The sequence below is a fragment of the Hyla sarda genome, chromosome 13 (assembly GCF_029499605.1).
Source record: "Hyla sarda isolate aHylSar1 chromosome 13, aHylSar1.hap1, whole genome shotgun sequence".
Taxonomy (NCBI): Eukaryota; Metazoa; Chordata; class Amphibia; order Anura; family Hylidae; genus Hyla; species Hyla sarda.
The window spans coordinates 21,766,857-21,794,023 of NC_079201.1; the positions used below are offsets into that span (position 1 = coordinate 21,766,857).

The 27,167-nt window shown below is 42.9% G+C and overlaps 1 protein-coding gene across 8 annotated transcripts in view; it reads left to right on the top strand.

Annotated features, from left to right (window-relative positions):
• The window catches only part of SDK2 (sidekick cell adhesion molecule 2), a 727,771-nt gene that overhangs the window by 147,181 nt on the left and 553,423 nt on the right, over positions 1–27,167 (top strand). For 7 of the 8 annotated variants that reach the window (XM_056550647.1, XM_056550649.1, XM_056550648.1 and 4 more), the window contains one exon: positions 16,425–16,948. The exons of the other annotated variant lie outside the window; for it this stretch is intronic. In XM_056550647.1, the coding sequence (XP_056406622.1) occupies positions 16,876–16,948 (73 nt within the window). In that variant the 5' untranslated portion in view covers positions 16,425–16,875. The remainder of the gene's footprint in view (positions 1–16,424; positions 16,949–27,167) is intronic. 8 annotated transcript variants of the gene reach the window in all.

The following is a 27,167-nucleotide window of genomic DNA, read 5'->3' on the forward strand; positions in this document are numbered from 1 at the left end:
GTCACCTCCTTGGGCCCTGGCTGAACTGTATAGACTTTACCATTTGTCTACCCTCAGTAAAGCTACCGTTGTCCGTAACTTGGCGTCGGAGTCTTCATTGCCCCCGTGCCTAGCCCAGGATCCAGCTGTATACCTTCGGGTATCAGGCTAAACCATGCCCTGACGTCATGAATACAAGGGGTTAATGCTATCTGCCCCTAGGATAACAATATCTACCCTCATCACACCCCGCTACCACACACATCATAGGACACAAATTAGGCATCTCTTTGCACAGCAGAACACTAAAATAACAAATGTAAGGGACTATTCATCTTGATGTGTCATCTATAGATTTGAATAGGACTCACAAACAAGTGACTGTGCAAAAATAACCGGTTGAGTGACAAATTCAGCTCTGCTACTTCTGTAATCCAAAGATCCCAATCACAGGATGGGGAGATGTTCTGCAGAGACGAGAGGGTTATAAACACTCGTCGATGTTCTGGTTGGTAATCATCCTGTTTTTTGGATGAAGGGAGGGTCAGGCAATCTCTGCGAGAGGAGAACATGACAGCGCGGAGACATAACCAATTAAAGACGCTAGGGACCCATTCTTATTCACAGCAGGGATGCGCGCTTGTTGTTACAGCGACAGCGGTGTATGGAAAGAGAGCGTGTCTGGAGAAGCTTTTAACTGTACCAGAGAATAGGAGAAAGAAGAAGCATGAGAAAAGTATTCAATAGAGACAGAGTTTGGCTTTATATCTCTCAAAAGAAGGCAACCTGTCATCATTGGAGTAAGATTCCCATCATGCTTTGCATTGCATTGTAGACTTCAATGAAGATAATGTGCCAAGCAGGGAATGAGGTGGGTATGTGCAAAGACTGGAGCATGAGGACTTAATTGACTGGACTATACAGCTTATACCAAAGCAATCATTTCCCATCACACAGCCAAAGGCAAGGTCCAACATGGCCTCAGCTAAATCAGACCTCTATCCTTCTGTTCTACTTTTGGATTACACGGTAAGATGTGATGATAACCAAACATAACACTAACAATTTGGACCAATGGGTGGAGGGTTGAATTTAGAATTACTATTTACAATTGATCACTAGAAGTGATCACTGAAACCCTAAATTTACCACCCACTTAATTAATTATACACCTAAAAAATAACTTTTATTTTGCCAACATTTAAAATTTCCAGTGTCCTGTCTCCAGTATTTATAAATACTGGAGACAGGACACTGGAAATTTTAAATGTTGGCAAAATAAAAGTTATTTTTGAGGTGTATAATTAATTTAGTGGGTGGTAAATTTAGGGTTTCAGTGATCACTTCTAGTGATCAATTGTAAATGATAACCAAACATAGGCACAACCTTTCCTCCCATAACATTGGGCTAGCCACAAATATCCTATAACATTGCCTGCCATAGATGCCCCCATAACACCAGCGCACACTTCTTCCATCACAGATACTTCCATAAGCATCGACCACGCATGTCCTCCTAACGATGCCAGCCAAAGATGCCCCCCTCCAGTGCAGTGACAGTTGATCCTATAAATTGAGGCAACATTTGACCTTGTGACAATTTGCCTGCCACATTTGCTACATATTTCCCCATAAGTGTGCAGTATCCAGGTACCATTTCCCAGCTGTTAAAAAGGAGTTAAAGGGGTAATTCGCCCCTAGACCTTATCTCCTATCTACCTGCTGCACCCGGCGTTCATTCAGAGTGTTGGGTGCAGCGCCGGATGCTCGTGACATCACGCCTCACTTGTGAGATCACGGCTGTGACATCACGAGTGGGGCGTGACAGTGACGAGCCTCCGCCGCGCATCACCAGTCATCCAGCATGGAGTGACATTCACTCCGTGCACCGGATGTCTAGGGTGCCACAGCTGAAATCGCGGGGTTCCCCAGCAGCAGGACAACTGCGATCACACATCTTATCCCCTATCCTTTGGATAGGGGATAAGATGTCTATGGGCGGAGTACCCCTTTAATCTCTCTAGGTCTCAGTATTGGAGTTAACTATGCGTAACTTCTCATTTTTTGTATTGCATTCCTGTCATTGCGTACACTGAAGTATTACGGCTGTATAATGGTCAACAGTTTATTCTTTGCTGCCACCTATAAGAATGTATAGAACCTTGGTCACATGAATCACTTCAGTTAGATTATATGTAGAAACTATTAGAGAGCTGAAGAAAGAGTACAACACTCTCACCCCGGAGGTTAGGAACCAGTTTGTCTGACCCAGGCCTGAGAAGTGTGCACATCTAGGCAGTGTTTATCCTGCTAGGCCCTTTACGAAAAAGAAGAGAAATTCATCCTGAGGCAGATCTAGGTCAGATCACGGTGATCAAAGCATTGTGCAGCATTCAAAAGGCTTTTCAGCCAAGACTGTCTCCAGTCCACGGTGAGAGGGCATATTATCTTCAAGTATCCTGTTTTCTGCTCCAAGATGCAGAATCATCTAGTTAGAAGGGGGAATTGCTGAGCCAGGATTCCGAGATCAAAGTGGTACTCTGACATCAGGTGAAAAAAAAAATGCTGCGGAAGCATATAGAGCTTCTTACCTGTCTGCCCCAGTTCTAAAACCAACAAAAATCCATTTGTTTTGAGGGTCTTACTTGTGTATATCCAGGTTGAGCAGTTGCTCAGTTCTACAAATCCCAGAATGTTTCCTTAGCTGTTCCCCGCAGTCCCCCCACCCACTGCTGTTCAGTACAGGCCCAGATGTTTACACAATTCTTGCAAAACCAAATGTTTTTATTACAGTGTGCCAGCCTCAGATGCCCCCATAATACTGTGACAGCCTCAATTGTCTTCCTAACATTACCAACCACAGAAACAAATAAGACTGCTACCTTCTGTGCTCAACAAGACAAAGGCCCTGATTTACTATTGTAAACCCGACATTTTTTGTCCAGATTTTGGCAAATTGCGCCAGAAATTGCACCAGAATTGGAGAAAATCTGAAAAGGGGGCATAGATATACTGATCAAGATTCACAGTTGCTGGTATTACAGTTCCCTATGGCAGGGTGTAAGATACAGATGGTTGTGTCATATGACTCATAAGATATATTACAAAGTTTATCATATTCATTTTTACTATTCACTAGTGACTGTTTAAATTGATACAGACCCTGAATTAGTCCCTTAAATGGGCACTGTCACCAACTTTTATTTTTGAAATGTTGTAGTACTTATGTACTACAACATATCTCTAATATATTTTCATTATATTTTTTTTTATTATATAGGTGAAATTTTACGTTTGAAAACCGGCCACTTAGGGGTCCCCCTCCTAGTGGCCGGCTGCAGCCTGGCGTGAGGTCACGCCTGAATTCGGACCAATGCCGGCCGGGCAATCGGTCCGAATTCATTTAGGCTGCGCTCGCTCCCTGCCTGTCAGACAGGCAGGAGCGAGCGCTGAGAACAGAAGAAGCACGGATTGGCTCCCCTGCTCCCTGGCCTCACACGCCGGCCCCGCCTCCCATCGCTGCTATCCTGCACTTTTTTTTTTTGCACTGTCGCTGCACTGTCCTGGTATGTCTTCTTTGGGGGGGGGGGAGCGGGCTGCGCGACGGGGTTTTGGTAGCCGGGTTCAGGGGGGGGCCGGGCGGGTTTCACTTTGCGCCGCTGTGATGAGGTTCAGGTTGCGCCGCGGCCATGAAAAATATTGTTTTTAACACAGGGTGCCTCCAGTTTTTCCCCCACTACAACTCCCAGTATGCCCTGGGAGTTGTAGTGGTGAAACAGGTGGAGGCACCCTGTATAGATGAACTAAGGGCAGAAGTGTTGGCCCCAGCAGGCATCAGTGACGTCGCGCCTGCTGGGGAAGTCTGCCTGGTAGTGAGCACACTACCAGGCAGACAAAAAGGCATTTTTAATAAAGTTTTAAAAAATTTAAGGCAGGGAGGGGGTTAGGGATATATATGGGAAATAGGCAGGGACAGAAGAAAAAAGGATGGTGGGAGCTACCCTTTAACCCCTTAAGGACTCAGCCCATTTTGACCTTAAGGACTCAGACAATTTAATTTTTACGTTTTCATTTTTTCCTCCTCGCCTTCTAAAAATCATAACTCTTTTATATTTTCATCCACAGACTAGTATGAGGGCTTGTTTTTTGCGCTACCAGTTGTCCTTTGTAATGACATAACTCATTATATCATAAAATGTATGGCGCAACCAAAAAACACTATTTTTTTAGGGAAATTAAAAAGAAAAACGCAATTTTGCTAATTTTGGAAGGTTTCGTTTTCACGCCGTACAATTTACGGTAAAAATAACGTGTGTTCTTTATTCTGAGGGTCAATACGATTAAAATGATACCCATTATTACATACTTTTATATTATTGTTGCGCTTAAAAAAAATCACAAACTTTTTAACCAAATTAGTACGTTTATAATTCCTTTATTTTGATGACCTCTAACTTTTTTATTTTTCCGTATAAGCGGCACATTTGCATATAAAAAACTTTTAATAAATTTTTTTTATAATTTTTTTTAAATAAAATGTATTAAAAAGTAGCAATTTTGGACTTTTTTTTTTTTTTTACGTTCACGCCGTTCACCGTACGGGATCATTAACATTTTATTTTAATAGTTCGGACATTTACGCACGTGTCGATACCAAATATGTCTATTAAATAAATTTTTTACGCTTTTTGGGGGTAAAATAGGAAAAAACGGACGTTTTACTTTTTTATTGGGGAGGGGATTTTTCACTTTTTTGTAACTTTTAAATTTTTTTACATTTTTTTTTACACTTGAATAGTCCCCATAGGGGACTATTCATAGCAATACCATGATTGCTAATACTGATCTGTTCTATGCATAGGACATAGAACAGATCAGTGTTATCGGTCATCTTCTGCTCTGGTCTGCTCGATCTCAGACCGGAGCAGGAGACGCCGGGAGCCGGAAGGAGGAAGGTGAGGGGACCTCCGTGCGGCGTTCTGAATGATCGGATCCCCGCAGCAGCGCTGCGGGAGATCGTTCATTGAAATCGCGCACTGCCGCAGATGCCGGGATCTGTATTGATCCTGGCACCTGAGGGGTTAATGGCGGACGCCCGCAAGATCGCGGGCGTCGGCCATTGCCGGCGGGTCCCTGGCTGCGATTAGCAGCCGGGATCAGCCGTGCATGACACGGGCATCGCTTCGATGCCCGCGGTTATGCACAGGACGTAAATGTACGTCCTGGTGCGTTAAGTACCACCACACCAGGACGTACATTTACATCCTGCGTCCTTAAGGGGTTAAACTAAGACAACAAATTAGAGCCCTTTAAAGGGGTACTCTGGTGGAAAACATTTTTTTTTTTAAATCAATTGGTGCCAGGAAGTTAAACAGATACTTCTATTTAAAAATCTTAATCCTTCTAGTACTTATCAGCTGCTGTATACTACAGAGGAAGTTCTTTTCTTTTTGACTTTCTTTTCTGTCTGACCACAATTCTCTCTGCTAACACCTCTGTCTATGTCAGGAACTGTCCAGAGCAGGAGCAAATCCCCATAGCAAAACTGTCCTTCTCTGGACAAAAACAGAAAAGCACTTCTGCCCCCGGGACAGTTCCAGAGTCCCATAATACTGTCAGCCAGGGGAGCAGCTAAATGTTCAGCTTTGATCCCCCTCTCTCTGGACATATTTTTAAGGAATAAATGGATAATGCACAAGCTTCAGGAAAAAGAACGCAGGGTTTCCAGGTGCTGAACAGACCAACACAGGAGTACGTAACATCAACGAAAAAATTTAATGGACCAGCATGCAACATGTTTCGCAGCACAAACGCTTATCCATTTCATTCAGGCAGAAGGACTGCAGAAGAATCCTATTGTTTTCACTACTCTATCCATTGATGTGTATGGGCTGCACAACATGTTGTGGTAAGCACAAACCATACTGTGTGATTCCTATTATTGTAACACTCACGTTTCAGTAGACTGGAACTCTGGTGGCAGTGGATCCTCTGTACCTGTGTGGCAGATGACACGGACCATACCAGGGAGCGGAGTCTAAGGTGCCGTTGGTTTTCACCAGAGCCCGCCGCAAAGTGGGATAGACTTGCTGCGGCAGACGGCACCCAGGTCGCTACCCCTGGCACGGCTTGACCACACAGGCAGCTGAGGAAATTCGAGGCACAGGTAGGATACGGCAACTCGTGGTCAGGATAGCAGAAGGTCAGGGCAGGCAGCACAGTAGCATAGTCAGGAACATAGCATGTAGTCAGTAGGCAGCCGGCAAAGGAGCAAGGTCAGGTCACAGAACAAGAGTCAGAAAAATGGCAAGGCAACTCTCAGGAACACTAACTCTCAGGCACAAAGCAAAAAAGATCCGGCAGGGAAGTGTGGGAGGTGGAGGAATTTAATAACTGAGCCACAGGTGTTACTTAATTCATGGTTGCACTATCCCTTTAAATCTCAGAGCTCTGGGATGCGAGTGCCCTAGGGGACGGGGACACGCACGCCGGTGAAGAGAGACAGAGGAGGAGGCAGGAGGTGAGTGATGGGCTGGGTTTCGCATGTGGGCGCTTCCCACGATGCAAATCCCAGCCCCGCCGGCAGCAGGAGGAGATGGAGAAATCCGCTCACGGCCAGCGTGTGCGGCCAGAGCGCAAAATCCTAACAATTATCTTGCTGTATGGAGCGCTTTTTGCTCTATCTATATTTTTAATTAGGCTGTGCTGAGCTGCAGCAAGCGTGCTTCCTTTCTCCCCCACTCTACTTTGCCTAAATGACATACATGATTCTGCTTCCAGCACGGAGCCCTGCACATCAAAGCATGGATGGGTGGGGGAGGATGAATTCATGCATGCCGCAGCTCAGCACCGCCTCCTTGACACTTGAGCATGATATAGAGCTGACAGAATCCCTTTTGTTTTACTGACCATGTAGCCATATTTTGGAGAGAGAAGAACATTCCTTACTTCATTCATTTGCAGTCACACATTATACTTGTTTTTCTGATAAAAATTGTACTGTGGTGATGACAATATTGTTGAATGTACTTTTCACATGTACCTTTTAATAGCTCTCATCTATACTGCTTTACACTTGTACATTCCTTCTTGATGTTCACAATAAACATTGAGTTATAAAAAAAAAACTATATACATTTTTTATTCTCAAAGAATGAAGATAAAAGGATAAAAGTAACATGTTATTTATACCACACTGTGAATGGCAAATGGCAAAAAACTACTTTTCTCGCTTCCTTGCCAATGCCAGTATAACAAAGCTCCTTTCCCCAATACCTCAACCCAGTGAGTGCTCCGTACTGTTCCTCTTCAGACTGTTGATGAACTTTGATTTTGTGCTTTGCGTGCAGCACCACCTGAGCTGATAAGTGACTGTCTGGTGTAATAACCCACTTGCCCTTGCATGGGACTTCTAGTAAATTGGACCAGTGCCAGGTTCTGTTTTGCTTTTCTACTGTATTGGAAAGCACCATTCACATTTCCCCGGCGCCTCCGGGTTTGGTGTTATGACATCACATGGCCGCTCATCCAATCAGCGGCTGCAGCAATGTCCCGCCTCAGGTGCTGGATGGCTAAGCAAGCGTGTAACATTTATGTTCCTGAACCAGAGACGCAAAAGAGCTCTGTTGTACCAGCAGCGGCACAGAAGCAAGGAGGGCAAGAGTGTGTTCTTTTTTCTTATGTAAAAAAGAAGTTTATTGCTGGACCATACCTTTATTTAATAAGTTATGTTTACCCCAAAATGGTGCCTTTGAAAAACATAATTTATCCCACAAAAACATCAAAAAATTTGGATAGAAAAATAAAATAGTTATGGCTCTTGGTGCATTAATGCATCTAGTTAATATGCAATGATTCTGACTGTTAAAAAGGCACTGTCATCTCTACAAACTTTACATAGATTGATAGTGCATGAAGAGATAAAAAAAAACTGTTATGTCTGTTTTTGTGTTTTTGTATTTATCTGTTTTTGTGTCTATTTGGATAATAGGTTTGTGCCTGTACTGTTTTATGTGCTATTCTCCATGGCTAGGGAATAGTTAATGCTATTAGCCAATGGGAGCTCGGGCAAGGCTAAGTAAGCCCAAGCTCTGCTGGAACTCTGGGCTGGTGATTAGTTCTTACTCTGACTATGACTGTTTTAGTCTGTCTGTTAATATCTATGTTTTTATTCCTGTTTGATATAGATTTGTCTGCTTGTTTTTTAGTACACCTGTCAGTTTTTAGGATTATGTATGTCTGTTCTGCTTTAACCTTGTTATCTTAGTCTGTGTTCACACTGTGAGTCTTGTGCTTGTACCTGTGCTCTGTATTTAGTATTCCTGTTTAGAGTCCTGACCCGTATTCCTCCATGTTACGGAGTTTGATTTTGTAATATTCCTGTTTGCTCAGTCCAGTGTTCTGTGTATTATATTTCTGTTTCCTTCTAGGCCAGTATACTGATCACATGGTGGAGTATGGCTTTGGTATTGATGTCCCTCCATTTTTGGAGTGGGGTATCTTGTTTGTTTCTTTGTTCAGTGTCCATTGTGAACTGTGTTCCATGTTTCCTGACCTGTTTTGTGTTTGACATTCAGTTCATCTGTTCATCCCCTGCATCTCCTGGTTTTTGCTGTATACTTATTCATATCTTGTCTTGTTCATTTATTCATTTCTGCCGTTTATGTTTATTCCGGTTTCTGAATTGTATGTTAGTACGCTATATCCTGCCCTGTTTGTATATTTATATCCTGCCTGCTTTATCTAGTTGTTTATCTAGTTTTCCCGTTATGTTTTTGACCCGTCCCTGTATTATTTGTGTACTTTTACATCCATTGCACTTTAGCGCAGTAAGGGATCAGCTCCAAGTTGTCGATCCGCCATTTAAGGCGGATGGGCAAGTAGGCAGGGAGAGTGTTTCTAGAGACAGCTTAGGGCTCACTCTCCCTGTCCACCCCTCGGTCATGACAGAAACTTTGTAATATATCTTATCAAACATAAATGCTTCTTTCTCATGTCAGAAAGCTTAGTTTCTCTCTCTCCTCCTCTTTGTCCTGCAGCTCACTCAAGGATCAAATTACAAGCAAGACAAATCTATGAAGGGGGGAGTAGGGAGGTGGGAGTTCCTGGGAAAACGCAGGCTGCATAGAGAAAAGGGACAACTCCGTAAGGCTACATGCACACCACGTTTTCCCTACGTTTTGAATCGTATACGGCTGGGGAGAGGGGGCGGAGAGTCGGGGGCGGGGCAACCGCATGCTGCCATATGCGGTCCCCTATCTAATGTATTTCAATGAGCGACCCGAGTGAAACGCTGCCTCCGGTCAGCTCCGTTTTGTCCCGTATACGGTTTCCAGACCGGACCTACAAACGCTGACTCTCTGCCCCCTCTCCCCAGCCGTATACGGTTCCAAACGTAGGGAAAACGTGGTGTACATGTAGCCTAAGGCTGGGTTCCCATCACGTTTTTGCCATACTGTTTTCAATCAGTTTTTTCTAAAGAAGACCGTATAGCAAAAAAACGTATGGAACTGTATGGGAAAAAGTAAACAGTTTTTAAACTGTATACTGTTATTAAAAGTGCATACGGTTCTGTCAGTTTTTATTTTAAAAAAACATACGTTTTTGAAAATTTTGTCCATTGGGTGTTGGGTGGGGACTTTAGGATGCAAATGCGCATGTTCAAAGTAAAAACTATATACAGTTCCCCGTATGGAAGCGTATACATGTGCGTTTCCCATTGACGTCCATGTTAAAAAAAAACGTATGCGGTTGCTAGACAAAACCATGGTCAACCACGGTTTGGAGTATGGGAAAAAAACATATTGCAAGCAAACCGTACGCAACCTGATGCATCCGGGTGCATACAGTTTTCAATTATTTGTCTATGTATACGGTTTTCAATACGGTTTCATACGTTTTCAATAATGAAGACGTATACGGGAAACGTACTTGAAAAACGTGGTGTGAACCCACCCTAAGTTAGAGATCTTTTTTATGACACCTTAATTCTTTTGAGGGCCAGACTTCACTACTAATACAAAATATTCTACACTAAGCTGCTTCCAACTTTCTCGCACAGTTGTGATAGATCCGTTATGCAGAGTGGAGCCGACCAAGTCATGGACCAAGTATCCAATATAAATTTTGTATTGTATTGAGATCTAAACTACACGCTGACCGTGTCATTAAGTTAATATGCCTTCCCTGAAGAGAAGCTTTATAACAAACTGTGCTCTGTGGCAAGATGTATTATCATCCTGAAAAATGACTTCATCACCAAACCTTTTCTATAAATGGATTGAGAAAAGTGTCCAGAATTTCCATGTCCACTGTGCGCCGACTGCTGAGGTAATGATTGTCATCTCCTCTTACTTTTTGCTGACACTTAAAGGGGTACTCCGGTGGAGAATTTTTTTTTTTTTTCAAATCAACTGGTGCCAGAAAGTTATACAGATTTGTAAATTACTTATTATTAAAGGAAAACTGTCAGCCTGTTCACCCACACTAAACCTAATACACTGGGTTATAGTGTGGGTGAACAGGAGTCCAACGAGTGGTCACTTACTTAAATATGTCCAGTAGGTCCTTAGATATGTCCCCCAGAATATCCTCTGCTAAATTCAGTGAACCGTGCACAGGGGGCGGGGCTTCGCCTGTCTAATTTACATGTCCATTGTCTGTGACTTCACTTCACTAGGATGTGGAGTCATAGATAATTAATATGCTAATTGAGCCGGTGATGCCCTGCCCCCTGTGTGCGATTCATTGAATTCAGCAGAGGATCTTCTGGAGGACATATCCCAGAACCTACTGGACGTATTTAAGTAAGAGACCGCTCATTGAACTCCTGTTACACTATAACCCAGTGTATTGGGTTTAGTGTGGATGAACAGGCTGACAGTTTTGCCTTAATAGAAGTAATTTACAAATCTGCTGAACAACACAACTTCCTCTGTAGTATACAGCAGCTGATAAGTACTGGAAGGATTGAGATTTTTTTTGTACAAGTAATTTACAAATCTTTTTAACTTTCTGGAGCCAGTTAATATGAAAATGTATTCCACCGGAGTACCCCTTTAACCCCATATCATAACTGATGGGCAAATGTGATTATTTTCTAGACGCCATCTTTGTATGTGTCATTAGAACTGCACGAGGTCCAATATCCTCTCCTAGGCCAGTGTTTAAGTGTAGTCCTCAAGTACAGGTCATGATTTGAGGATATCCCATACAGAGAACACTTGTGATAATACCTAATGCACTGACCATAATAATATCACCCGTGAAAGACTAAGGAGATCTTGAAAACATGACCTGTTGGGGGTTCGTGAGGACTGGGCATGGAAAAAACTGTCCTAGGCCACGTTAGATTAATCAGTGATACCACTTCCATCCAATCCTTCACTTTCCATTATTCTTATCTCTAGAATTGTTTTGCATATTTTCTATATGTAAATACCATTTAATTCAGTTCTGTAACAAACATTGACTCGTGTTTCCTTTTATTTGTTTCTAATACATTTTCATTGTATTAGGCATTAGTGTTGAGCATCATAGGCCATATTCGAATTTGCGATATTTAGCGAATATATGGACGAATATTCGTCATATATTCGCAAAATTCGCAATATTTACGGCATTTTTTTTTTTTTTTTACTATGCGCCATAAAATTAGCATGCGCCATATCGCGCGATAAAAGAGATAAAAGAAGGGAAGGATCAATATGTGAGGAAATTCGCATATACGAAATTTCGGGCGCCCGCCAGTCTGACACAGTAACTAGCATTGGAGCCTTCTTTACACCACAAGCTGTAAGCAGGGAGGGATGATCACTGTGATGTGTACTGTGAAAAAAAATGCGACTATTCGTAATTGTGAATATTTAGATAAATATTCGCATTGCGAATGTTCACGCCCAACACTATTAGGCATATTGCATTGAGTTTTCTATCCTAGTGCTTTGACGTCTTCCTTGATCTACCTGTGTGTTTTCCCTGATCACTTTTTAATCATACTTGCACCGAATTTTACATACAGCTGACTGAGAAAAACTATAATTTTTTGCCACACTTATACAAGTTTCCCGATGTAGGGATTCCATACCTTTTTGGAAGAAATTGGATTTGTTTTAGAAATGTAAATTACAAGATAATTCCATAATTGCTTCCTCAGCGTTACATGATTCAATAAGTTTTTAGTCTACTTGATCTAAAAAAACATCTGCAATATGTAAAATCATTTTTCATCATATCTGTGATTTGTGTATTGTGCTATAAAATGTAGGGATTTAATATCTTTTTTGCTAGAGATTGTATTGGTCAATAGCCTACACAGAAACATTTTTCTCTTTCTCTTTTACCTCCAGACATTTTTTAAAGCAAATTGCTTTGAGTTTTCCATTCTAAGCGTTTGATCTACCTGTATGTTTTACTTCTATACTATTCCCTTTTATGTTTATATATGAACCAAATTTTCCTAACAGATGACGGAACAACCATCATCTTTTGTCAAATAAAAATTCCATCTTAAAGTAGTTTTATAACCCTTGTAAGTGATATAATTGTTGGGGCCATATTTCCTATTCAACATCCCCTGCTCTGTAAGGTCTGTAATCGCATTTCCTTTTCTATTTCACCTTCAGACTAATGGGTATTTTAGACTTGTGCTGGGATTTGTTGCAGGAATGTAAATTACAAGGTGATTCCATAATTGTTTTCTTAGCATTACATGATTCCATAAGATTTTACCTCACTTGATCTTTAAAAAATAAATCTGCAATATGTAAGATAATTTCCTTCTATATGTGTGACTTTTTGCTATAAAGTGTAGGGATTCCATACATATTTGCTAGAGGTTGTACATGTCAATAGCTTACACAGAAACATTTAAAATGATATTATAGACAGAAAATCTGCATGCTACTGCCAGTAGATCTATATGTCAATTGATAAACCATCAGGGGCTCTGCAATATCAATACTCGGATTAAGGGTGTATTCACACGGACAGTATCCTGCGCAGGATTTGATGCACAGGAGTAGAACATTCTTAACTATTTTTGATAAATTACTTCAGGGATAGTGAGAATTCATGTATACCCCTTTTGTAACACAAGCCCCTCCTATTCACGTGGTAAAAGGCAGCCCTGGTATAGATTTTTAAAAGAATACAATCGCCAGGTCAAAGTCTGTAACCTAATACAGACTCCAGAATCGACCCTGAAATATTACAGACCTCAGTCCAGACTTTCTCAATTCTTACAGACCCCAGATTAAACCTCTAAACTAATACAGACTGCAGACTGAAACCCGAAACTAATACAGACTGCAGACTAAAATCCGAAACTAATACAGTCTGCAGACTAAAACCTGAAACTAATACAGACTGCAGACTAAAATCCAAAACTAATACAGACTGCAGACTAAAACACAAGACTAATACAGACTGCAGACTAAAACCCGAAACTAATACAGACTGCAGACTAAAACCCGAAACTAATACAGACTGCAGACTAAAACCCGAAACTAATACAGACTGCAGACTAAAACCCGAAACTAATACAGACTGCAGACTAAAATCCGGAACTAATACAGACTGCAGACTGAAACCCGAAACTAATACAGACTGCAGACTAAAATCCGGAACTAATACAGTCTGCAGACTAAAACCTGAAACTAATACAGACTGCAGACTAAAACACAAGACTAATACAGACTGCAGACTAAAACACAAGACTAATACAGACTGCAGACTAAAACCCGAAAATAATACAGACTGCAGACTAACACCCGAAACTAAAACAGACTGCAGACTAAAATTCTGAAACTAAAACGGACTGCAGACTAAAACCCGAAACTAATACAGACTGCAGACTAAAACCTGAAACTGATACAGACTGCAGACTAAAACCTGAAACTAATACAGACTGCAGACGAAAACCTGAAACTAATAGACTGCAGACTAAAACCCGAAACTAATACAGACTGCAGACTAAAACCTGAAACTAATACAGACTGCAGACTAAAACCTGAAACTAATACAGACTAAAACCCGAAACTGATACAGACTGCAGACTAAAACCTGAAACTAATACAGACTAAAACCTGAAACTAATACAGACTGCAGACTAAAACCTGAAACTGATACAGACTGCAGACTAAAACCTGAAACTAATACAGACTGCAGACTAAAACCCGAAACTGATACAGACTGCAGACTAAAACCCGAAACTAATACAGACTGCAGACTAAAACCCAAAACTAATACAGACTGCAGACTAAAACCCGAAACTAATACAGACTGCAGACTAAAACCCGAAACTAATACAGACTGCAGACTAAAACCCGAAACTGATACAGACTGCAGACTAAAACCTGAAACTAATACAGACTGCAGACTAAAACCCGAGACTAATACAGACTGCAGACTAAAACCCGAAACTAATACAGACTGCAGACTAAAACCTGAAACTAAGACAGACTGCAGACTAAAACCCGAAACTAATACAGACTGCAGACTAAAACCCGAAACTAATACAGACTTCAGACTAAAACCTTAAACTAATCTTGACCCCGACCAGACACCCTAAACTAATACAGACTCCAGACCAGACACCCTTCACTAATACAGTCCTCAGACAAGATTTTCTAAACTAATACAGACCTCAGACTAGACTCCTAAACTAATACTGACTCCAGACCAGACACCCTAAATTTATACAGACTCCAGATCACCCTACAGTCACCAGACTTCATAAACGAATACAGACCACAAGTGTAACCCTTAACTAAGACCCCACAACAGACACCCTAAAGTATTGCAGACCCCAGATCAGATGCCCAAATTGAACTGGTTTCCAGACCAGACTTTCTAAGCTAGCACAGACCTCAGACAATACTTCTTAACTAATACAGTCCCACAGAGTAGACACCCTTAACTAATACAGAGCACAGAGCAGACCCCATGAACTGATACATACCCTATATCAGGCCCCCTAAACAAACACTGACCCCCAACCAAACACCTTAAATACCCTTACAGACCGCAAGACTAGACACCGTAAACGAATACAGACTTCAGACCAGACCTCCTGAGCAAACACAGACCCCCAAAACAAATAAAGACCCCCCAAGCCTCCTATACAACCACAAAACCCAGACCAAACTCTTCACATACTTACCTCTCCTCATTCCTGCTGCTTGCCATCATTTATATTCCTGGGCGACACCGAAGACAATGCTGTAATGCTGGGCTATCCCTATAAGGCTAATTTATTACAGCAATCAGGAGGGGTCATCACGATTGGGCCTCCTACCGATTGGTCAATGATGGCCAATACTTGAGGTAGAGGGACTCCCTGGGAAAAATATTTTACATAGTGACTCTTTAATGAGGAATAACTGCAATATCAGCTTATGGGGAAGAATTGCGCTGTTCCTACAACCTCTTCAAGCAAGAACAATTCTTTAACCCGAAGATCAAACTATGAACTTCAAAGAGTCACATGACAAACTTAGCTTTGCTACATCAATTACATTATAGTTTTTCTCTTATAGTCCAGAGTTTGGGCATTTGCCCATAGCAGTCAGTCAGGTTTCACTTTCTTTTTTATTTTCGCATATGCACTGAAACAAGGAAAACCTGGACTTTGGTTCCTATAGGCCAGGGTTTCCCAACCAGGGTGCCTCCAGCTGTTGCAAAACTACAACTCCCAGCATGCCTGGATTGCTATATCAGTTACATTATATACATTTTTTTTTCCTCATATTCACTGAAACAAGGAAAATCTGGACTTTGGTTCCTATAGGACAGGGTTTCCCAACCAGGGTGCCTCCAGCTGTTGCAAAATTTCAACTCCCAGCATGCCTGTATTGCTACATCAGTTACATTATAGTTTTTCTCCTATAGTCCAGAGTTTGGGCATTTGCCCATAGCAGTCAATCAGATTACACTTTCTTTTTTATTTTTGCATATGCATTGAAACAAGGAAAACCTGGACTTTGGTTCCTATAGGACAGGGTTTCCCAACCAGGGTGCCTCCAGCTGTTGCAAAACTACAACTCCCAGCATGCCCGGACAGCCTTCGGCTGTCTGGGCATGCTGGGAGTTGTAGTTTTGCAACAGCTGGAGGCACCCTGGTTGAAAAACACTGCTATAGGCATTCACTGTCATATGGAAGACAACATTTTATTTGCATATCCTCTTTTTGGTGAGAGAGCCCTCCCCAGATCTCCTGCCCTTTCCAAACTGTTGCTTTGTTTTATGGTAAATCCAGATCTAGTAATCCCTCATATGTTGTGTATATGCCTCAGCTGCTTCTTCTGCCTTAGAAAATGTCAACATTTCAATGTGAATCAAATGAATGCTGCATTACCACAAAGCGGCCACCAGGTGGCAGTCGTCGCTATTGTACACTGCACAGCCCTCCTCCTATGTCATCCTTGTCTCCCTCCTCCTTATGCTAGGTCTTTGGGCTTCAGCAGCAGCAGCATTCCCTTGCTCACCATCCATGGAGCAGCAGGCAAGCTGAGAGCAGCCAAGGAACAAGAAAGTGGAGAAGAAGCAGAGAGAGCCTTACAGGAGGCACTGCTCACAAGCTGCCAGAATCAATAGGACAAACTTTACCCCCCCCCCCCCCAATGCACTGCCCATCCTGGGGAGCTGGGCACATAAACTTTCTCCTGAAGAGGGGGAGGCTATAGGGCTGACAAGAGGACTCTGTGCATCAAACTTCACTGATCTGGGGATCAGATTGTACCCACAAATCCTACAGGACCCAATGTGCAGCAATTCCCAGCATCACCTGTCTCTGGAAACAGCTTGGAATTTGAGGGAGTAGCTGGCATCCCCTCAAAGTGCAAGACCCCCTATAATTTATTAACCTTACCTGGGATCCTGGGATTATAAACAGCAGGAATGTCTGGAGAATACCTGCAGATTTGGATATGGATGGCAATGCTGGGGGTGCTGTGCCCAGCCTGGGCTCAAGGTTGGTACTATGGGTTGGCTGTGATGCCAGGGCTCAGAGGTGTTCGTATGCACCTAGTCTGTGGGAATGGCTATGGGATCTGTGCAGGTGCACACATGGGCTTCCTGCAATTGCTGGTGCATTGTTACGGTTACATCTATGGGAAATAATTTGGAATTGGAAGTTTTGTATCCATGTGTTTAGGTTATTATGTTGCATTCTATGTTTGTGTAATATATATATATATATATATATATATATATATATATATATATATATATATATATATTGCCTGTAATGTCCAAGGTGACAAACAAACTCCATCAGAGTCCTGTCTCTGTATCCCTCTCAGCGTGTCATTGGTATTCCGAACATACCCCATACTGTATCCAGTGTCTCCTGCCCAGTTCATGAGGATGGGAACATAACGGGGGTTCTCCGCTAAAGTTCACATCCGCCGGATCAGTGACCTGAACGATAGGCACCCTCAATTCAGGGGCAGCTGCTGTTAACCCTTTATAAGCCTCCTTTCCTAGGTCATTGTTCCCCCAACCGGTGGCTCTCCAGCTGTTGCAAATCTACAACTCCCATTATGCCATCGTTCCATAATGGAAGTTGTAGCTTTGCAACAAAGATTGGAGAACACTTCTCTAGGTCATGTTCATGAAGGTCCCGGACGCTGAGATATGAGGAGCTGTTTAGTGGTGGTCACTAATGGATTCACATCAAAGATCTACTCCGAAATGTGAGGGTCCCATCAAATGACTCCTGGACCGTAGCAAGTGTGACTTGGGTGGTGGGAGGGATAAGGCTTCTTAAAAGTCCCACCTAAATTCTAATATGGAAAATGCCTTTAAGACAGTGGTCTCCAAACTGTCGACCTCCAGCTGTTGCAAAACGACAACTTCCAGCATGGCCGGACAGCCGCTGGCTGTCTGGCCATGCTGGAAGTTGTCGTTTTGCAACAGCTGGAGGCCCACAGTTTGGAGACCATTGCTTTAGGACAAGTTTTTATTGCAATCAATAGCAACCTGGAACAATGGAAGGGGTTAAGTCGCACAATGGTTGTTGGGAATGTTACCGGTAGTATTGTGTGAAATAATAATGGACTGGATGAAGCGGCTTTGTGGAATGACAATACCCAGCATGTCCCGGCAGCCTGTGAATTGTAGTTCCATCACCAGTGGAAATCCACAGGTTGGAGACCGCCGGTGTATACGCCGTATACTCGCAGTCATTGACATGAATAGTGAGCAGTCACAACTCTCCATTCACATTTTAGTCAGTACGTTGTCATCGCGGACCTTTCATAGGACTCTCTGATCTGTACTTTACTCTTCCGCTGTATCTGCAGATTTTTTTTTTCCATTTACTTTTTGCCCTCTGGGTTGTACAGTCTGTTTTTGGTTTATTTTTAGAGACGTGCCATGTCTGGGGTGACGGGACGTTGGTTTCGGAGATTTAATCATTCCACCTCGGTGGTGGTAGTAACAATGTTTGGCTATAGAACATTAACAAAGCCGTGTCATCTTTAAAGGGGTACTCCACTGGAAAAAAAAAATGTTCTAAATCAACTGGTGCCAGAAAGTTTAACAGATTTGTAAATTACTTCTATTTAAAAATCTAAACCCTTCCAGTACTTATTAGCTGCTCTATGTTCCAGAGGAAGTTCTTTTCTGTTTGAATTTCCTTTCTGTCTGACAACAGTGCTCTCTGCTGACACCTCTGTCCATTTTAGGAGCAAATCCCCATAGCAAACCTCTCCTGCTCTGGACAGTTCCTAAAATGGACAGAGGTGTCAGCAGAGAGCACTGTGGCCAGACAGAAAGGAAATTCAAAAAGAAAAGAACTTCATGTGGAGCATACAGCAGCTGATAAGTACTGGAAGGATTAAGATTTTTTAATAGAAGTAATTTACAAATCTGTTTAACCTTCTGGCACCAGTTGATGTAAAAAAATGTTTTCCAAGGGAGTACCCCTTTAAGGAAGTGATGTCACCTCCTTGAACGGTGTGGATGGAATACCCTACCCAAGGAGTGCCATCGTCATCATTTCTTTCACCCGTATGACCAACGTTGTGCCAGAAAGTCCCATTTTCTGTTTGGGTCTTCAGGCTTCTGAATGGTGCCTTGGTGGTTTCTATGGTGGTCACTCTACCTTTTTTGACATGGTCATCATCTTCTTCCTCTTGTTCCCTCAACTTGTCCAAGCTTCATCATCTTCTAAAATGGACTTGTGAAGACCACCCAAAATTTCATTAGAAAGTGGTCTTAGAAATGAAAGTATCCACTATGCATAATGCATGGTGGTGGTCAAACAAAGTCTCGATATGGTAGGGTTCTTCTCAAAGTTCTTCTCAAAGAGTTGGTGTTTTGGAGAAGTTTTACCGTATATCAAGAATAGATACTGCTTCAAGAGTAGGTCCAGGGTTCATGGGGGAGATTTATCAAAACCTGTGCAAAGGGAAAGTTGCCCATAGCAACCAATCAGATCGCTTCTTTCATTTTGCAGAGGCCTTGTTGAAAATGAATGAAGCGATCTGATTGGTTGTTATGGGCAACTGGTCAACTCTTCCTTTGGACAGGTTGTGATGAATCTCCCCCCTTGTGATCAATGACCCACCTTGTCTTGCATCCAACACCAAAGTTCTAAGACCTCCATCATTTTCCAGACGTTTTTCTTTATTCTACATCTTTTATGACCGTTTTGCTTGGGTTATTATGGACATGCATTGGGGTTTAGATACGAGAAGTCTTCCATTTTCCTTCATGCATTTGGTTTTTAATAGAGGAATTACAGTCAAAATGATCCACAAATATGTTCTAGATACCAGTGAGAAGATTGGCTGATATTGGACCTCCACTGCTGGCCAGAATGGAAGAAGTCTGTAGAGGCTGCCAAAATCTGACACAGTTCTCTACATACATAGAGTCATAGATCTGGCTGACCATTGGCTTAGAATGTTTCAGAAATCTCTGTGCCAAATGGGTGGGAGCACACATCTGTTCTGGAATTTGGCAAAGACTCAAGATCACAGCCTTTGTCCATGGTGGCCTCTTTTACATGTGACATAGATTTGGCTAGATTCCCATTTACAGGACTTCACCACCCCCACAGTTTTTATACATAAGCCCCATTGAGTTAAAAGGGGTTAAACAGACGTAACAGATGAGTGATTCCCCCAAACAGTATTGCCCCAAGTATTTTTTTAGGTGACCAGGATACAATCTTAAAGAAGAAGTATTGTGGATGAAAACTTAACCGCAGGATGGGGAATACGTTTTTGATCGCCCGGGGAGGGTCCTCCACAGCAACGCGTCACAACCCCTGCTCGAGAGTCGTTCGGAGATTGCAGGGGGCCCCATTGCTCAGCCCCCCCCCCCCCCACGAGAGTCGTTCTAAGATTGCAGGGGGCCCTAGCGCTCAGACCCCCCACCCCCCACGATCTAAAATGTATCCCCTATCCTGCGGATATGTTTTCATCCATGATACTTCTTCTCTAAGGATGGTCTCACACAGTGAAAATTGGGCAGCAGTGATGCAGTTAAAACCGCCTGGACATGCTGTATGGGGCAGTTTACTATTGATTCTGCAAAATCATGCAGGGATTGGGTCTGAAAGCTAATTTCTTCCAAAAACAGTGCCACACCTGTCCTCGGGTTGTGGGTGGTATTACAAATTGGCTTCATTCACTTCAGTGAAACTGAACTGCAATATCACAAACGGCCTGAGGACAAGTATGGTGCTGTTTTTGAAGAAATCAGCTCTTTTTTTCTCTCTTCCTGGATATCCCCTTTATTTGCCGCACAATGAACGTCTATGCGGTTTTCAACCGGGCTGATTATGTTCTGTTTCGCGAGATCCTGTCCTCAGGATCTCCTTAACTGGTCCCCAATGGTCTGCAGGAAGGGGGCATGCCGACCCCCACACATAGCGGCGGCAGACATGCCCCCTCCATGTATCCCATTGAGATACATGGAGGAGGGGGAGTGTCGAGGTGCGGAACAGCCACTTCCAGCAGACTGCTGGGGCCCCGTTCAGGAGATCGTCGGGGGGGTCCCACCAGTTGGACCCCCCACGATCTATAACTTATGTATATGTTATGTTTTACTGCACTACTCCTTTAAATGGATTAACCACAAACCGAAAAACGGAGTGAATTTTTTTCAAAAAACAGCTCCACCCCTGTCCTTAGGTTTTGTGTGGTATTGCAGCTCAGTTCCATTGAAGTGAGAGAAGCCATACAGCAGCTGATAAGTACTGGAAGGATTAAGATTTTTAAATAGAAGTAATTTACAAATCTGTTCAACTTTTTGGCACCAGTTGATTTAAAAAGAAAATGTTTTCCGCTGGAGTACCCCTTTAAATATTATTATACAGACGTTCAAATAATCCCCAAACGGGCTGTGAATAGCGGTAACAATCCATAGACTCTGGATCCTCCAGCTCTTCCGTCTGGTAATGCTCTGCTAGGTTGTGCGCTCATTGAGGGTATTGTAAATCCATCCGTCGTGAGTTATGCCTCGCACTTGTTAGTGATGCCCTCCGTAGCACAAAAGGGATGATGTACAGGCGGATCTGCTCCCATACCGGCTATACGCACAACGTTACAATGCTGCTTTACAAGTTAAGTAGCTGTATTAATGCGTCACTGTCACTTGCAATGAGTAGTACTGTTATAAATAGAGAGCGTTGTGTTCATGTTGTCTGGATGTATATTGATATCTGGCATGGTTCCCTGTTTATTACTGTATGTGATTGAGAATCCTTACCATACAGGAATCCATTTTTTATTTATTTTATCAGACTGAAAGGTCTTTGCGGCATTGTCTCCATTTTATTGGTATATAAGGATAAAGCAGAGCTGAGTTTGTCATGAAGCACTTAATGATGACTGCGGCTTTACATAGGACTGCAGGTCCTATTACTTGCTGGAACAAGCACCGGTGATGGGCGACGATCAGATCTTGAACAATAGGGCAATCGCCAAGCTATAGAACTTTTTATTCGTTTTAGGTAAATTACTAAAGGGGTTCTCCACCATAAGATGATTTTAGTACTTACCTGACCTGAAGGATCTGCGCTTGTCTTGGGGCTAAATGCCTATGTTGTGAGATTACCATAACACTATCTGTTTGTGAACTGTCTATTTCCTGTTGGAGTTTCCTCTTTTCAACTATAAGTCCCAGGATTCCTTGTTTGTAAGTGTGAGGTCACTTTTCTCCCTCTGACACATCAGCCACCCCACTCATTGAAACACACCTGTAATCCTTCCAATGCAATAGATCAGTGTTTTCTATCCAGGGTGCCTCCAGCTGTGCCTAAAATTCCTTGTTGAAAGATCTCCCTTTCACCGAGCAGTCGCTTTACCCATTGAAGCTGGAGCTCCCTCTGATCACCTGACTAGGATGGGTTCTCTGCATTTTGGCCCCATGCAGGGAATCGTATGTTGTCCTATGCGATCCAGAAAGCCTTTCCCACCTCATCCAGTCCTATCCTGGAGCATTTATAGGAGGTTATATAAGATTTCAAAAAGTTTTTTTTTTCCCCCAAAAAAACAGCGCCACCCCTGTCTGTGGCTGTACCCGGTATTGCAACTCATTCACTTAAATAGTGCAGTACCAGAAACTGCCTCATGGACAAATGCAGTGCTGTTTCTAAAAGGTAAAAATAGAATAGATCCATTTTTTTTGCTAATCTGCAGACAACCACAGCCATGAATGCATTACGCCATGGCCCATTACCCATGTGGGCGGTCGCTAGACAGAAATTGGCGATAGGAGGAAATAGCTGCCTGACATGATTGAGGATCCAGTTAAATGCCACCTGTGTGCACTCTACTTTACCCAGCAGCAGTCAGTCAGCAACATGCCAGCCAATAAATCTTTTGTCCGGCTGGAGGATAATCGCAATCATGTGACCTGTCCCGGACAGTCTGTAGCCATCGCCTCTTGGAGTCGCATCATAGCGTCCATGTTGAAATCATTAGGTTTCTGCATAGAGAAGGCATTTGTGTCCTGTAGAGGATACCATGTATGAAGTAGATGCTGGGGGTTAAAGGGGTACTCCGGTGGAAAACAACTTTTTATATCTGTTATACAGATATGTAAATTACTTCTATTATAAAATCTTAATCCTTCCCGTACTTATCAGCTTCGGTATACTCCAGAGGAAATTATGTAGTTATTTTCATTCTGATTTCTCTGCTGACACCTCTGTCCATGTCAGGAACTGTCCAGAACAGGAGCAAATACCCATAGCAAACTTATCCTGCTCCGGACAGTTCCTGACATGGACAGAGGTGTCAGCAGAGAGCACTGTGGTCAGACTGAAAAGAACTACACAACTTCCTCTGTAGCATACAGCAGCTGATAAGTACTGGAAGTGTTAAGATTTCTAAATAGAAGTAATTTACAAATCTGTTTAGCTTTCTGGCCCCAGTTGATTTTGAACAAAAAATGTTTTCCACCGGAGTACCCCTTTAATATAGGTCAATGTATGGTAATCTATGTGGTCTAGAGTCACGGTATTAAATAGTAATCTAACACCTAAAACTTCTCACTGGTCATGTCATCACCAGTCTGACCCACGAAAAATCACTCGCCCTCATTTACTATTGCAAACCCGACATGTTTTGTCGCATTGCGCCAGAAATTCTGTCTGCGCCAGAATCTGCGCCACAAATTCTGTCTGCGCCAGAATTTGCGCCAGAATTGAAGAAACCCCGACTAACTCTCCATTTTGCTAAGAAAACCCGAAAAAGAGGCGTGGCCGCCGGGGAAAGGGGGTATGGTCTCAGAAAAGGGGCGTGTTCCCGACATTTTCACAAAAACCCAACATATTTACTAAGGTTTCCACATAAATTGTGGATTTGAGCTGAGGGAAACCCTACAGATCAGAGCATGTGTAAGGAAAGTGTAGGGAAAGTGGAAACTGTAGGGAAACCTTGGTAAATACCGTGGAAAATAAATTGTAGGGAATTAAAACCCACAAAGAAACCTACACAACACTCTTAGTAAATAAGGGCCAATGTGTTAAATGTAGGGAGAGAGAAAACACAGAGACGGCGCTCCAATGGTGAAGATCGTAGGTGACAGGTGAATTGTAGGGAGAATTGAAATAATACTCACCTTAATGTGTTGTGTGGGCAGGCACAACTGGAGGTATGTCGGGAGGCAGCCGGCCGTCGGTCCCGCTTTGCTAGCGATCAGGAACAGGTTGACAGATGTGGAATCTGGGTAGCCTGGCAGGGCTAGCCAGATGTCCGATGATGGACACAGAGCCGAAATGGTTAATAAAGGCTTTACTTCTGGTGTGGAACAACGCGTTTCGAGGGGGCACCCTTCTTCGTCAGGTTCATAACCCTCGAAACGCGTTGTTCCACACCAGAAATAAAGCCTTTATTAACCATTTCGGCTCTGTGTCCATCCTCGGGTGTGCGCCTATCCAGCTACAAGTCGGATTTTCATCAGACATCTGGCTAGCCCTGCCAGGCTACCCAGATTCCACATCTGTCTATCTGTGTTAAATGTGTCAGAGGAAGTGGTCAGTCCAGAGTCAGCTGACTTCCTGTGAACTACAGGACGATATGATCAACTATTAGATTGCTCCTACTAGCTCTCAGACTCCTCCCCTTTCAGCTCTATCTGTATACTGCTGCTGCTATCTCAATGGCCTTAGGATCTATGGATCTATGATTTTTTTTTTAAGCAAAAACCCAGAGTCTCGACTTCAAGCCGATAAGTTTTGCCTGCACTAAACCATCAGGATTTGAGAAGTCTATGCAAACGTGTCGGACATAGACTGTAGTTGGAAACAGGTACATAGGCTGATCCTGCAACCCCATCTGCAATAGCCAGAAATATAGTATAGCACCTAGATCTCCAAACAGCGGACCTCCAGATGTTGCAAAACTACAACTTCCAGCATGCCCGGACAGCCGCAGGCTGTCCGGGCATGCTGGAAGTTGTAGTTTTGCAACATCTGGAGGTTAACTGTTTGGACACCACTGATCTAACACATAGAATAGTATAGTGACTCAATGCAATTGAAGCAATCTGTGTAAGCAGGACTAGGTCAGGATAAGTTTTCAGCCTCTGGATAGAATAAAGAATGACAAAACCCATTGAAGGTTTCTCGGTCATGTGTTCGGCGCCAGGCTGCAGGATGGGCATGATAGGCGGCGGGCGGCTCTGGGTATAAATCTACAGTAAAGCATTCCGATTCCAGATACGTTCCTTCCTCTACACCCCAGCCAGTGCATGTGATTACTTGCATCAAGGCGGTGACAGGCGCCAGTGCCTCGCCGCAGATGGCCTTCCAGGCGGTGGCATATTTGGTTTTAGTCCGATTGTCAAACGATTCGACTGTGACCATTTATACAGTGAGTGGTGCCAATGCTCCCCAGCTGTACTGCACCAGCAGGCTGAAGGTAAATCCACTGCTGTCTGTTCTCGCTAAACCGCTCTTGGATCCATCGTTCGATAGTAAGACGCAGAATTCTCCAGACTTGTCTATATAAGGAAGACGCCGCTTCCTTCTGCTCACAATATGCCGGAGACTCCAACCCTGCTTTTTATCTACAGTTAGATTATATGTCAGGGCTATGAAACGGAATCGTCCTAATAAATTTAAGGTAGAGGTTTGGACTCCGTCCATTGCTCCGAACGCTGGTTTTACTGCAGGAAGGTTTACTGTATGATCCTAAATCATCTCTGGCGACTGCCGGGGCACCTGTAAGGGTCTGCGGCCTGCCTGGCACAATGTACATCCGGAGTGTCTGTCACTCTCTGGCTTTGCCAATGGGTTGATCAGAGGATGGGCACCGATACTGTTGCCCTAATGCCATCACTGTAGTATAATGCTGACCGGACACCTATAAATACAGAAATGCAATACTAGTAATATAAACGTGTATATATAAAAAAAAAAATATATATATATATATATATATTTTGATAAATATATATTTGTGTATATATGTGTGTGTGTGTGTATATATATATTATTTATATATGTATATATATTATATATATATAGATATAGTGTATGTGTGTGTGTATATTTATTTGTGGGTTTCATATCTTTTTTTTTTTTTTTTATTTGCCCATCCAGTTATCCTGAATATATGATGATCGCATTTGCATCAGATTAAAAAAATTCTGCCCCTATTATTTTTTACACCTAATAGTGTTGTTTATGTGTTTTATATTGAAGAGATATCTGGACAAAAAAGCTAGGTTGACACACAGCATTTTGAGATGAGTTTGAGACTTAAGGTGTAGCTGTCATATCACAATAAATAAATAGTGCTTATATGTGTTACTACGTCATGCAGATGCTTTACGTATCTTTTTTTATATGTCTAGCTTCTGTATTTGGCTCACAGATCCCTCTGTTCTGCTGCTCACTCATTCTGACATCCACTTGTGATGTCCCAGTAAGGGATATAGTCCCGTACAGTACTCAGGCCCTGTCGGGTTGAGTCCCTCTGTGTCCTAGGGGCCCTCCTGCAGTGTCTCCCCCCTAGTAATATATATTATGTATAGTGTTATGTGTGTTATGTATTAAGGTCCTTTGAGTTAGTCACATGATAATGTGTTCACATGATGTGTCTGTTACCCAGAGAGCACCAGGTGACCTGCAGCTTGACCTATGGGCTTCTGGCTTATGAACATTTCGGGGTTAATAACACCTGCCCCTGGGCTACAACATCTTCCCATACACCTCACCTTCACACCCCAAGACACCACACACTGCTCAGGAAGTGGCGTGTCTGAGACAAGCGCTGAGCCCACCCTCACTTACCATGCATTCACTTCTCCCTGAAGGCTGCTCTGTAACCCCCTCCTGTCTGTTTTTTTATGCAGTCTGATAGACAGGACAGGAGTGAGCACAGAGAAGTTCTAGTCCTGCCCTCACTTCCTGGACTTTGCCCCAGCCTGATCTTCAGCTTCATGCTGGAGCCAGACAGGATTATGTTCTAGATGGTATGGGGACCCCTAGTGGTCTTCTTTTTATAAGCCATGATTTCTATAAAATGGAGATCCATTTTTTTTATGAGGTGTATTAGAAAGGTTAATGGTTTTTCCAAGATGTACAACATATTGTCAGGATCCGGATAGGAATGCAGTGAGGATACTGGTGGTGGATCCTCTGTGTCAGTGGGGTGATGACGTGGGCCGTACCAGGGGAACGGAGTCTAAGGGATTACTGGTTTTCACCAGAGCCCGCCGCAAAG